The sequence below is a fragment of the Piliocolobus tephrosceles genome, chromosome 6 (genome assembly GCF_002776525.5).
Source record: "Piliocolobus tephrosceles isolate RC106 chromosome 6, ASM277652v3, whole genome shotgun sequence".
In the NCBI taxonomy this organism is placed as follows: Eukaryota; Metazoa; Chordata; class Mammalia; order Primates; family Cercopithecidae; genus Piliocolobus; species Piliocolobus tephrosceles.
The window spans coordinates 30,131,539-30,146,049 of record NC_045439.1 but is presented as its reverse complement, the minus strand read 5'-3'; the positions used below and the strand labels follow the sequence as shown (position 1 = coordinate 30,146,049).

The 14,511-nt window shown below is 48.1% G+C and overlaps 1 protein-coding gene across 1 annotated transcript in view; it reads left to right on the top strand.

Moving 5' to 3' along the window:
* Positions 1 to 1,073: 1,073 nt before the first annotated feature.
* Positions 1,074 to 14,511, top strand: part of ESRRB (estrogen related receptor beta) — a 122,713-nt gene continuing 109,275 nt past the window's right edge. The window contains exon 1 of the mRNA XM_023230341.2: positions 1,074 to 1,254. Within this exon, the coding sequence (XP_023086109.2) occupies positions 1,205 to 1,254 (50 nt within the window). The 5' untranslated portion in view covers positions 1,074 to 1,204. The remainder of the gene's footprint in view (positions 1,255 to 14,511) is intronic.

Here is a 14,511-nt window from a genome sequence, read left to right as displayed (position 1 = left end):
GCATCTCAAAAGATGAAAAACCCCAGAAGCAGGGCTGGGGCATAACTTACAGCTCATTTTGGTACAGTGGCATCCCATAATATTCGGGTTCACTGAGGGAGCAGCTGACGGGGATGCAGGTGCATTTGTAGCTGGGGATTCAGGTGTGTATTTCAAAGTGTGTACTTGTGCCTTGGAGTGGATGTGGCGGGTAAGTTGATCATTTTCACCACGATTGTATCTTCCTAAGCAGACAGGAATTTATTTGCTCATGTCTGTGTCCTGGGTACATTTCAGAGAGCTGCCAATGACTACAGCATCACTTCATACATGGAGAGAACGTTTTATAGATGCGCACCCTGCATCTAGCCATATGAGAGTGGTGCAGAACTGACTGGCCCAGGTGATAAGAACTGGGAAGGGAATCTGTTTCTCTCCTGCCTTCTTGCTGTGCCTCACCTGCTGGCCTGACCCTTTGCACTTTTGCGCACACAGCGCAGGGTTTGAGGCTGCCTCTTTGGTGCGTGGGTGGAGAAATGTGACTCATTTTTAATTTGGAAAACAAATCCATTCCAGAAAGGCTGAGAGGTGAGTTTGCTAAGACCTGCCAGTTAAAAGATGGGATAGAGGTGGCTGGGGGGTATGTAAGCAGCAAATCTCCCCTCACCCCGAGACCCACCTGGCAGTTGGACATTTCCCTCCCCACCCCCCACCCAACCCGCCTTTAACTGCGAGAAGGCAGACCTTAGGGCTCTAACACCCACTACTCCTACTGCTCAGGAGGTGGGGACCTTGCGCACTGAGCGTCTTATTCCATTGAAGTCTCTCTGGCTCACCCCCCTCCCCCCACCCCAGCTTGATTCTGTCACTTTAAGTCCAGCCCCTGAGAGATAGCCAATAGGAGCCAAATCATACATCAGTCTCCCAGCCTTAAAGCTACAGTAGGGTTAGTGGGCTCCAAGTCTCTGGTGCCCCAGCCTCCTCCACGGCTTCTCACCCCCTCTGCCCGCTCGCTCCGGAGCGTGCGGATGAGTGGGAGCGCCCGGCTCTGCGCGCACGGGTCTCTGCCTCCCTCTCCCCGGCTGGGGCCGCGTCCTCCCACTCTGCGTTCTCGCGCTCACTGTGCCCTGCCCGGGCTCGCACCTTGCCCGTGCCCTTCACTCGCTCTTCCGCGTGATTTCCCCGCCGCCTTTCTCTACCAACTGGGAATGCTAAAACGGGACTGATGGACGTGTCCGAACTCTGCATCCCGGACCCCCTCGGCTACCACAACCAGTAGGTGCCCTGCTTCTCGGTCTGTCTGTCCTTCTGCCCGTCCGGCAGTCTCTGTCCTGGGGATGGCCGTTCCTTTTCTACACATTCTTGTGTAAAAGTGGAAGGGACTTCGGGGGGCACTTGAGGGACGAAGGAGGGGAAAAGCCTCACACTTCTGGGTTTCTTTCTAGGGCATAAACCCGCCTCTAACTTTTTCCCGCACCCCCTTTTACAAATCCACTTTCGGGCAAGAGTGGCGCTTTCTCATGCACTTTCTCCCTTTCTCTCTTCTCTCTGATCTTGCTCCGGGGTGAGAAAATATTTGAGTTTTTGTGGAATGGAGCTAGAAGGGAAGAAGAAGCCCAGAACAGGTGCAGGGATGTGGTTGCAAGGATGTCCTGTCCCGTCGGGGAAAGTCTTTCCGCGGGCGCTTTGTTTTATTATTTCCATCCTGGGGACCAAAAATGATCCCGGCAAGAGAGAGAAAATCGAACGTGCCGCAGCGGTTTGGAAACTGCAGGCGGCCAGTGCCGCTCTCGCCTCGCGGTCCCCGTGGGGCGCCCGTAGGGTGCGCACGTGGCGCGGCGGATCCAGGGCGCTCGGGGAATGCGGACCCAGAGCTGCGTGGTAGGCAAAGTTCGCTCGCGGCTTTGGGGGAGGCTGCGCCCAGCGGAACAGACGGGCACGATTTCCCTGCTCCGAGGCGGCTTTGCGCTCGCGGTGCCAGAACTTGGGGTTATCCGAACGGCGTGGGCGCGGACGGCAGCCGGGGCTGCGAGAAGTGACTCTCAGGAACCGCGGGTCCCCAACCCCGGGGCAGCGCGCCAAGAGCGCAGAGTAGGAAAGTGAACTGATCGCTCAAGCAGCGGGTGGTCAACCCGCGTGTCCTGTCCGGGCTCTCGGGGGTCCCACTCTGTCCACCTACGGTTTCCCTCCCGGCACCGTCCACCGTCGCCGCCTCACCTGCTCGGGTACCTGTCCGGGTCTCCTCTTGGGCGCTGCGCACCCCACGGCGCCCCCGGCGGGTGTCCCGGAGGCAGGGTGTGTGCGTGTGCAAAGTGGTCCCTCGGAAGGCTTAATAATAATAATAATTAATAAAACTCTAGGTTCTCACGGACAGCTTTCCTGCTTAACTTTGTGCTCGTCTTCCTCTTTTTTTTTTTTTTTCTGAGGCAAACTAAACTCTGAAAGTCAGCGTTTCTCCAGTTCCACCGTGCTTTCATGTGTGTACCACTCGCTCTCCCCTTCCCCCAAAGAACCACGACTACATCTCTAAAATATATACTTTGGATAATGTGGGGTCCCAGGAAGTACCTAACCCCTCTCTTGGCTGCACGGACCACCTCCACCACGGGGCACCCCGCTTGAGAGAGAGGGCAGCTGTCCACAGCAAGGCTTGTGTTGTTGACCAGACTGTTCCTGCTTCTAATTTGGGGATTTTCCCCACTCCACCCTCGGGCAGAGGGCCCTTTAGATGCCCCCAGAATGTCGGCAGAAGGCGCTGGTCTGGGAGAGGAATCCTTAATAATAATGGATTCTGATTTCCATCAGCTTGAAAAGTGGCTTTCATTCCTTTTAAAGGTTAGATTCCAGCTGGGGTGGGGATGGGGTGGGAGAACCTGAGGTTAGTGAGGTTGTGGACAGTTTTGGTGCTTTAGAGCATTTCCTTACATAAAATGATCAATTATGACAAATAATGGATATTTAAATTATTAAGGCTCCCTCTCTCCAGAGGTGACTTCTTTAGTTGAGCACAAAATACTTATGTGTTTGTCCCTGGCTCAAGTCATAGTCAATAAATATGAAAATTCGTATGAAGGAAGCCCATTCTTTGATTATGCTTACCAGGAAAGCAAGGAGTGAGATGGAGGCTTTAACAGCTGGGTAATTCATCGAGTTGACGGCAGCCCTGACTGGAGTTTGAGGAGAAATATGGGCAAAAAGGCAATGTAAGGGAAGCAGCAGAAGGAAGTGAGGGAGCTGAGGTCCTGGGGGTCTGGGAAAGGTTTGAGATGGAAATCATTTATAAACTAAGCTTGACAGGGGTTTAGATCCCCAACCCTTCCTGGTTTCTTCACAAAGAATTAGCTTCTCACTCCATGGGACACAGGAAAAGCCAAAAACATACCTGCCGTCTCCACCCAGGAACTGAGTACCCCTGTGAGATGTCATTTCTCAAAGCCCAGGACCCACTGGGCGGCATTGGTGAACTGGCCTCTTACACATATATGGGCCGCCTGGGGAGGGTCTGCATGTGCTGTGGTGCAGAGGGGCATCATTTCAAGGACGAGCTTGTGGAGGTCTGGGGCTGGTGTCTGGGGAGACATCTTTCTGACCTCTACCCCACGGCTTTGTGACATAGCTTTAGAGCCATAGGTAGCAAAGTAACAGAGCGGGGGACTGGATTCTTTGGTTTACTAGAAGGATAGCAGGACAAAGCGATTCGTTACAATGCCGGCGTTTCTAAGGGAACATACAGTGAGTGGGTTCGGGTACGTTCTGCTCACAATTTTGATCCCTGTGGATTGGTTGACATTCCCGGACTTGAGAAAACCCAAGGGCACAGGGACTAGAGTTGAGGGATGAGGAACTCTCTGGTCCTCCCTTTGCTTCTAACACACAGAGAGCATTTGTTAATGCTGTAGTGTCATTCTCACTTTCCCAGGTGAGAAATGAACACACACACACAGAAACATACATACCTTCCTACCTTGCTCTCCTTCATTTTCATTTTCCTGTAGCTAATCCTGTAGGTGACTCCATTACCCTTTCTAATCAATATTTTATGTACATATATAATCACCCAGAGTGGGAGGCAGCGTGCTCGCCTGTGTGTGCCTGTGTACAAATGGGTCCATGACTAGACCCACTGGAGACCCACTGCACACAGCCCAGAGAGCAAGTGGGCTGTCTTCCCCACCATCCGATGACCACTTTGCTGTTGTTAAAGAAACAAAGAACAAATTGTCCTGAAGGTAAAATATGTGAGTTCACACGTAGAAAAAATGCCACATGGTAATTCAGAGTCAGTGACCCGGAGAAAAACAAAGGGGGAAATTAATTTTTAATGGTACATTTAAAAATAAATCAGAGTGAGACATTAGTCTCAGTTTTCCAAGGGAGGGGCTCTAGGAAATAAACCTTTATGTGCCTGTCACCCTTCTGGAGGTGTGCGCTGCCGTGGAAGAGGATGGGTGATAGGAGGTGGGAGGTGTTCAGGCCTGAAGGCGATAAACTGGGAGGAGACATTAGGTAAATGTTGGAGGCCCCGGTTCCCAGGTAAGGCCCTTTCCAGCTCAGTGAGATCCTGACATCACTGGAAATTTCCTCTTGGAGTTTGTTACTTCCCCCAACCCTTTTCATTTTAGAAACAATCCTTTATTTTGCTGATAACAAGGATGTATGAAAAAGATCTGTTTCTTAAAACAAAACAAAACAAAAAACACAAAGAAATAACCTGGCCACCAAACAGGAACCTTTTTATTCTATTGATTTGGAGTAATCAATAAATATTCCATTTAGTCTGGGAGAGGGGGGCAGAGGGGACTTTCGGGGAAAGCACTTCGAAGGAGGTGGCGGTGACAGAGATTTCATGTCACACTCTGCCTTCTCAGAGCACCCCCGGCCCTAGCTCGGGGGCCCTTATAACTTTATCCTGCATGCGCTCCATTAATATTCCTGATAATTGGACATTTTGCCAAGTGGTTTTTAAAGATAATCTAAACTCATTGAGAAAGTTTATCCCCTTCCTCAGCCCTCTGCTGAATGCCTTTTTTCTTTTGAGCAAAGATCTGCCTACCTCTGATGGGCCAGAGGAAGGATGCGTGTGACAGAGAGACATTGAGGGAGCGTGTGCATTGGGGGTGGGTGGTGGAGTTGACCGTGAATGAGTAGGATTCAGAAGGAGACAGAATTCGAAGACGGTAGACAAGCAAGAAACAGGATGCTTTTGGCCTGGCTCTGCAGCGCCCTTCTCTAGAACTTGTCTTCCCAGGTCCTTTAAGCGACTTCTTCAAAATGATTAAAATTCTTTTTGGCTCCAAAGTTAAGGGAAGAGATGGCAGATATTTAGACCATAATGTCCTCCTTCAAAGTAAAGCCCACACCACATCTTGATTGCCTCCATTCTGGTGTCCCCCAACACCTACAGGCCATCATTGAGTCTCTGTCCATTTCTCTCTTAAGTGAGAACCTCAAAATGCTCTTCCTGCTGAGCAGGAGCTCTGCCCAGTGAGGACCCCGCACAGCTCCCCTGGGAGCTTCTGTCATAGAGTCTGGTGGCTCTTGACTGAATGTTACTGGGGTGGGGAGCCCCAGCCTGACTCGAATGTTCAACTTCTGGCGTCCTCCAGTGACACTGCAGCCCCTAGAGGTGCTGCCAGTGTAGCGTCTAAGGAAGGACCCCAGGAAGCCAGGAGGGTACAAGCTGAGAATGGGCTGTAACTAGCCAAATCTGGTCCAGAATCTTCCTGAACATCCTGCCTGTCTGCCCTTGAAGCCTTACGTTGATTTCTAGAGATAAATCAAAGACCTTTTTAGCATGTATGCACTGGTGACCCCTGACTGGGCTCTGTCTCTGGTGAGTTTGCCCTTCCTCAGCCCCAGCAGCCTTAGACCTCTGGGGACAGTCACAGACATGGTCTTCCCTCGGAGGAGGGGCCCACAGGCTTTGGGTGGTCCTGGTGTCCCCTGGCATGGGTGGAGTGGGATTATATCCTGGTAGCCCCGTTGACTGGTGTGGCCTCTTCCCTGTGCGGGGAGGTTGTGGTGTTTATAATTGCAAATGTAATTAGCAGACCAGCTCTGGGGGACTGGGAGGCTCAACTTCTCTGCACATCACGGTGACCCCTGTAATGGCTGGCCCGGCAGATTAACCCTCACCGGGCCAGCCTGCTTCCTGCCACTGGTGAGGCTGCTGACCTTCTCTGATAATGGCAGGGCTGTCCTGGGACCAAACACCTTCCTCGGAGGGGTTGTCAGGGCAATGACTGGGAGAGATCCGTAGTTGGGAGGTGTTTTTCTTCCCTAGGGCACTGGGCTGGTGACCCTCGCCTCTTGAGACACCGTCACCCTGGGCAGCAGGCTGTGCTGGGCCATTTCTTCCCTCACGTTCCTGGCCACACTGGAAGGATGTGATGGAAGGACTTTGAGTGCATGCTGGTCATTTCTGTGGCTCTAAAGGGACTCATTGTGACTTCCATCTGGCGCTTCTGGGCTCAGCGGGCAGTAGCTTATATTCACCCACCTCATCAGCTTCTTCTCAGAGCCAGCTTTGGGGAGGTGACTGTTCGCTGGCTCCTGGACACTGAGCAGGTATTCCACAGAGCTGGACTGCTTCGGGTGGTCCCACTCAGAGTCGTGAGGGAAGCTGGTCACAGGACAGCACAGGCTCAATTTGTTTCCAGGAACAGAGACCTCCCCAGTTAACCATTTAACAAAAAGACACCAAAACACCAGACAAGTGGGCAACATGGAGCTGCATGGTCTGTTCCCTCCCTCCTATGAGTGTGCTTGTATTTGCCTCTCTAGGGTGCCCTTCTGTACTGATCAGGATTAAAATCATCAAGGGTCCTAACAGGACCTTTCTCTATAAGTCATTGCTTAACAGAGTGTCAAGTCCTTCTGTGCTGCCAATAAAGCCCCTGTTGTAGAGGATGTTTCTGAACCTCGAAACATCAAAAGCCGTGTCCACGCCTGAGACTTTCCACCATGGGAAACCTGTGTGTGCACATGTGTGAGTGTTCCGGTGGGTAGTCCCCTTTTAGATCGGGTGACAGTGGACAGGGGGCTCTGCTATTTAAACATGTTCCTGCTGCCTGCTATATCCCTTGCCTGGGCTGAGGTCTGGCTGTGACCACATTCCAGCAGGGGCTGCCGTGCCTTGGGATTGGTTCATCCATGGTGCAAAGGGGACTACAGGGGCACCTGCTAGGTGGTTGTCCCTCTGGTTTGCCCAGAGGATTTCAGTCTTAAGAGCCTCTCTGCAATTTTCTGGCCTGGGTAGGGCTGGGGCAGACCTCAGAGAGGGAGGGAAGGGAGTCTTGCCCTTCTCCAGGATAGTAGATGGCCACACTCAAAGGAGCATTTGGGCCATTCTGTTCCAGGTTCCCGACTTCCCCTTTTCTTCCTGGAAATAGCCATTGACAGGCTGTAGCTTAAAGAGTCAACTGTTTTCTTAAATCAAGGAAAATCATACTGGTTAATTAGCCCATGGGACGTTCACTATGGAGTCGGACTATGTGGAAATAAATTATTGGCTAAATGTTTTAAATTCAGAATTGTCTGAGTTTGAGTTAAAATTGTATAAATCTAACACAAAAGTTTTCCTGGGACTTAGGGATAGAATTTTTTCGTCTTCATTTTGCTGTGCTTTTAAACCTACACACATTTTGGTCTAAAAGTTTCTTTTTTTAAAAAAAATGTCTTTCTTTTGTTCCTTAGGACTTTAAAATATTCTATTCAATTGTCATTCAGAGTCCCCAGGACTGAACCTTTTCAGGGAATGGTTTTCTGGAAAAATGTTATTTTATTTCTCAAAGTCATTTCATTCAGAGGTCAAAAGGCAGTTAAACAAACTCCAACAAGCCTTTCTTTTTATCTTCTGATTTCAAATGTGGTCAATTTTTATTGAAAATCATATCAGAGACCTCTCCTACCAATTACAGTGGCAGCCAGCCTCGTGCCTGACCATCGGTGTTTACTAACTTCCTGCATTTAAATTGTCCGAACGTGAAGTGTCCAACTGAATTCAATCTTTTCTATCAAGGAAACGATGAGTTTAAAAACCCCAAATGTGTCTTTAATTTGGCTCTTTTATTTTTAATGGCTTGAATTGACTTGAGTTCATAAATTAGTTTTTTTGTTTTATTATTTTTGTTTATTCATTTTGAAATTTTTATTGTATTTATGTTTTTGGCATTTTCGTCTGGCTTATGCTTTAAAAATGACTCCTGATAAAGGGTTTTTGAGCATCACTGGCCTTTTCATGTGTTCTTGGTTTCTGAAGGGCAAAGAACAAGGAAATACAGGTGTAAGGAAATGCTATAGGAGAGGATGGAAGGGGTGAAGAAGGGTGATCTTTTAGATGAGATTTCTCTCATGTTTTACAATTTGGCATTTTCCTTTGTCTCCATTTTTCCCCTCTCTTTTTATTCCAACTTGCTGTAGTTTGCCCTTGTCCTTTTATCCCTCCTCGATTGTTTTGGAGGAAAGAGTGTAGGTGTGTGGTCTGCCTGAGTGTGAGTGTGTGTGTGTGTGTGTGTGTGGCTGGCTGAGCTGTTCAGAGGTGCGGAGCATGATTAGTTGGGTAAAGTCCCAAAGCAGAATGCCTATAATTGGCCCCTCTGTTCTGATTCTGCCATCAATACCTTTATCCATGGTCACTGGCTGGCTCACGTTTTGGTGGAAAAAACAAGAAGGGTATAGACGTCCTGTTTAAAAGCAATTTTCAGGTGTTCTGTTTGTTACCTGAGGAGCGTGGTGATAGGGGCTGCAGGTATGGGTGAGCATATGAAGAAACACTAAATTTTATTCAAAATCGATTTTTAAATCCCTCCCCTCATGTCACCGCCTACGCTTGGAACCCGAGTTTGGGATCTTGGTGATGCACAGTAAATGAGCTGTTGTATGCTTTTGTTTTTGTCTTCCTAATCAATCAGCAAAACACATTCCCTTTTGATGGTGAAACAGGAGTTCAGCATGCAGAGTGCAGTATTTATCCTCTTCCTTTTAGCTTCACTCTTTGTCATTTGTCTCTTGGGTGTGTTGACATTGTCTACCTAAGCAGTCAAGCTAACAAGCTTTGGCAGAAAGAACGCTGCTTTTACAGAAATAGTAGCAATTTTAATGTGATGGTTATAATAATTATGATTACAGTAATCACAGCTTGTACCTTTTTCTTCCCAAAAATCGCAAAGCAATTCTCATAACCATTTTTCTCATAGTAGCTGGATGAGGGTGGCCGTTTCTTGCTCCCAAACATAAATATCTTCGTGCAGACATAAGCATGCAAAGGCTGCAGGTTTGCATGTCTGAATTCACCCATGAGCAAAAACTCTCTGGTCTCTGAATATAAACAGGCAGGTAGAGGAGAATACGGTGTTAACCCCTGGCCCCCCTGAGAAATGCTGGGTACTTTGCCTTTGAACGAAGACGGGAGAAATGTTTCTTGTTAGTGATGCTGTGCTAAGTTTGACCCCACTACCGCCAGCTTCTGTACCCCGTGCCATGCTCTGCCTCCCAGTTTCCCCTTGCTTCTTAGTTCCTCTGGCTGCGTTCTCATGAGAGGTTTGCAGACCAAAGGCACAGAGTGGACGAGGGGGGTTATGACTTGGCGCATATGAGTATCTGGGAGAAGAACTGCGTGAAGAGAGAGGCAAAGTCACCTCTCCACCCTTGATTGCCTTCTTGGCTATTTGGCTTCTATGAGGCCATTGTCCCTGCTCCTGGGTACCTCAACCTGCACTCTGGAGGTGATCAGAGGGAGGTCATCAGGAAACTGACCTCTCTGAATTTCCATGACCCTTCTTGTGATGCTTCATGGCGACTCCCAGACCTGAAGCCTGCTCACCTACAGACCATGCTTATCTGTGCATTACTTTCGAGTCTGACAACGCTTTTATTTCCTCCCTCGTTTCCTTTTCTGTATATGTATCGTGGAACGAGGAAGCAGCTCTGCTTCACCTAATATTCCAGGGTCCCCTAGCTGTCTGTATTTTTTTTCCATCTTAGTATTCTCACTCATGTTCTTACTCAATTCTTTTCCTCAGGAAAAAAAACCAACCAAACCCCAAAGCTTTGGATTATTAATTGATTATTAACTGATTTAACAAACAAAACATTCCACCCCCAAGGAATGCAAGCAAGACTCTGGCTGTGCTGCTCAGGTGGAGATCTGCTTTCCCCCTCAATGGGTGAGAAATTTTATAGCTTCAATTCCCTTGTTGGACCCTGAGTAAAAAATTAATTCATGAATAATAAAAACCAATCAGTCTTGTTGAGTTTAAGAAGGATTAGGAGAAAGGGTGTTTTTTCTTACAGAGAACATTTGGAATCTGTGTGTCACTGTCACCGAGAGTTTGGGGGTGGCTTGAGGGGTGCCTTTATACACGGCAAATAAGCTATTGATTATCCCGAGTATAATGCATCTTCCTCAGTTGTAAGGCCAACTGACTGCTGACTGTTACGGGGTTCCCACCCACTGCTCTCCCATCATCCCGTACTCCAAGCCAGTGGTAATTCACTGAAATTAAGACAGTTTCCTGTGTAAGTGGCATATAACCAAATAGCAACCAACCTGGCTTTGCATTACGAATAAGCCCATTTGTTGATGGGTTGGAGTCCTTCTTGGTTTCCCTCCCCTTTCTTTCTCAGGAAGTAATTGGCCAGAAATTTACATGCTTTTCCCAGAACTACAGAAATTAGATGGGTAGATTCTCTTTTCAGTTTCCACTAATAGTATCTACTTCCCAGGGTTGTTTTGAAGATTTAGTCAGAGGACAAGCACCAGGCACACAGTAGGTGTGCATGAAATGTCCAGTGTTACTAATTTTTTGATGTTACCTTTGGGCTGTTACTTTTCATTCATTTGACATAATCTCACAATTATAGTCTTCCCTAGCAGTGAGATTGGGGTGCTTGAACTGACTACTTTGTTTAATGTGATCAATATGACTTGCGTGTCAACATATAACACAAGGGGATTAAAGAAGGAATTACAATTTGGGGTGGAGAGGATGAATAGGAAATTTTCCTCTGAATGAATCCATGTATTTTCAGTAGGGCTGTCCATTAAAATACCAGATACCCAGTTAAATATGAATTTTAGATAAACGCTGGTATCTTTTTTCGTATAAGTAAATCCCATGCAATACTTTTTAAATCTGGCAATGCTACCTACCCATGACTGTTTTTCTTAAATTAGTCTGATAAGAAACACATTGCCCTTATTTTTTTTTTCTGCTTTTGACCAAGCCCCAAAGATTGATTCTATGTTCAGTTTTTTATTTTTTATTTTTATTTATTTATTTTATTTTATTTTATTTTATTTTATTTTATTTTATTTTGAGACAGAGTCTCACTCTGTCGCCCAGGTTGGAGTGCAGTGACATGATCTCGGCTCACTGCAACCTCTGCCTCCCGGGTTCAAGCGATTCTTCTGCCTCAGCCTCCTGAGTAGCTGGGACTACAGGTGCCCGCCACCACACCTGGCTAATATTTTTGTATTTTTAGTACAGACGGGGTTTCACCATGTTGTCCAGGCTGGTCTCTAACTCCCGACTTCAGGTGATCTGCCTGTCTCTGCCTCCAAATGACCATCTTTAACATGTTACCAATATGAACGTGTTAGGCTGGCCATGCCCTTAGATAAGGCAGTGGGTAAGTTCCGTCATCCAGATATATTGATAGAGTTACAATTAAGTAAATAAATCTGCTGAATGAGGTCTCCTAACAGCACCCAGGGCTATTGAATTTTGCCTTAGGGAGGAACAGGGTAAGTCAAGTTTTTTTGGGAATCTGTCTGTGCCTGATGTTTCCCTGATAAACTGGTTGGGGTGCTGGACTGCCAGAACCCGAGACCCCAGAAACTGGAAGTTACCCTTACCTCACCTTGGAGGCCAAAGCAGCAGCTCTCCCTACTTCCCCACACAAGGACCGGAGGCTGACCCTTCGGAGGGTCTCCCGGGAGGCTGAGGGGAAGCAGCCCAAGTCAGTGTTAAGTGGTGGAGCAGGGAGGATTAGGACTCCAAACCTGAAGCAGAGCTAGTTGAGAGCATGGATGAACCGGGGCTCGCCAACAGGGTACCAGCGGACCCCAGCTTCCCCTCACTCACCTCTCAGAACAGCACAGTCGCACAGCCCTGGTAAACATAACCATTGTTTTAAGCCTGGTGCCCTCACAGCCCAGGGTACAGGGAAAGGAAGAGCTCTAGAGCCCCCTACAGGCACTGACTGGCACTGCACCCCATGGGTGACAGTTCTGTAACAGAGCCCTCCCTTGGTGGGAAGGTGCAGGGAGAATCCCAGGGGGTGAGGCTTCAGAAGCTCAGGAGTGAGCTCAGGACCCTGGCTTTAGAAAGCAGCTGTGGCTCTCATCTTTCCGAGCCCTGCTCCATGCAATTTAGCACTGCAGCTGCCTTGTAGTGTGGTATTCCTCCCAAGCCCCGGCATGCACACATGCACACCTACGCACAACACACTCACTGCCTCCGTGGCTTGCCTGACCTCCAGATGGACTGGAAAGTGCTCAGGTCTCATTCGGTCTGAAGAATGCCCTCCAGCTGCTGAATATGCAGAAGCCGTGCAGCCAGCATGATTTTCAGAGCCAGATACTGGTGTTCAGACGCTCTTCTCCAAGCCACCTAATTCTCTGGGGGATCCAAGTGTCTGAGGGTGGATAGGAGAGCTAAATATAAAGTGTAAGGCCAGAGATGGGCGATTGTAATAGTAATAGTTGTAGTTGTGTAGACACAATTTACTCTGTGTCAGGCTTTGCCTTAGAATATTTCATGTATGAAATCATCACTTCCTCAAAACAATCCTAGGAAGTAGGTATTATTACCATCCCCCATTTCACAGGTAAAGAAACTGAGGTGCAGATACATTAAGTCATTTGCCCAAGGTCACACAACTGACAAAGCTGGGATTTGCACAGAGGCAGTCTGGCTGTGTGCCTGCACTCCTCACCCCCATATTATGTGTCGCTCATCGCATCTAGAATTTCAGCTTCCTAATTCCTGCCTTCAGAATGCCCCATCTAACACTGTGTGGATCTAACACTTGGGCAAAGTTTGAGGTGGGGGTGGAGGGGGAAAAGACCAAGACCCATGTCTTGGTTCTAAAAAACTTAAGGTGGAAGAATTGCTCCACAGAGTCGGACCCCTCATCCCCCAGCTCAGCTTCCATCCTTGTCCTAAGCACAGGAGAAAGCTGTAGAAAGGAACTTTTGGTCTTACTGATATCATCCTCCAAGGGCCCATGCCCAGGCTCTGGAGGCCACCCAGTGATCTGATCCTGTCCGTGCCTCTCCTGGAGTCTATCATAAGCATATTTTGAAGCCGACTTCCCTCTTCTCAGCTTGCATTTTCTCCTGTTCCATGCCTTCCCACCATTCTCTTATCGCCCATTCTCCAACGGCTCCCAAGTCTGAGTCTCAGTGCCCTACCTCGGTGCCTGTCTTGGATTCCTGCAGGCACCACACAGCAGCACATGCAAAATCCCGCAGGCACCACAGAGCAGCACGTGCACAGCATCACACTCCAAACCTGCTTTTCCTCATGTCTCTTTAGGCAGGGACCCCCCAACCCCCCAAGCCAAGACATGGAGCATATCTTCAGTTCTTCCCTCCCACTCTTCATTGTTGAGTCCCCTCCTACATCTGGAAAACTTTTACCTATGTATACACCTCAGATCTGGTCCTTCTTATATTGCTTCCCCCCACCCTGGTCTGCTTAGCAAACTTCTATTTATCCTTTAAAACCCTGCTTAGCTATCTCCCTCTGTGTGAAGCCATCCCTGACTTCTCTCTGGGGGAATTAGTCTCTCTCCTTGTAGCTGTTCTCTGTCTCATGCCCCTGACTGGGTTGCAATCTGTTGGATTTGAATATTTGCTTATTTTTTCTCCTAGATCATGAGGTCCTAGAGTCCAAGCTTATCTCTGTGTCCCTGGTGACACAGAGTAGGTGTTTAATAAATGTTGGTCAAGCTAACCTGAGGGGATTGGAAGTAGTTAAAGGGGAGCCCTTGGGAGAAAAGAGGGAGAAAAAAGGGCCTGGGAAGAGGTAACCAGGAGAGCACTGGTTCCGCTACATCTTTTGCCCTGGTTGAGTCATGGAGGCAGCTCTGGCTAGGGAAGCATTATATCCTTCTGGGAGGCAGTCTAGTGTCGTGGTTAGGAGGAAAAACCCTAGCTCCAGACTGAGTTGAAATCCTGGTCCCAGTGGTGTGCTGGAACCAGCTCAAACCAGCTCAGGAGAGCTCATTGTTAAATGTTCAGCAGTTCTGTGGGCTGATGGTCAAACACAATCGTTATTAAAAATTAAATGGTATAAACTTATAGTTAAATACATTGTATTAAAAACAAAGGTGATAAATACCACTCCTCACTTCCTCATATCTTAGTACATTTCACTTTACGTTCTTGCAGTCAATTTACACCTAATGTACGGTGGAAAAACCATGTGATGCCGAGCTGATGCCTGTCTCTTCCCAAGCCTGCATTCTCTGATGACACACTGGTAGTTTGAGAACAGCCATGATAGGAGTATTTACACCACAGAA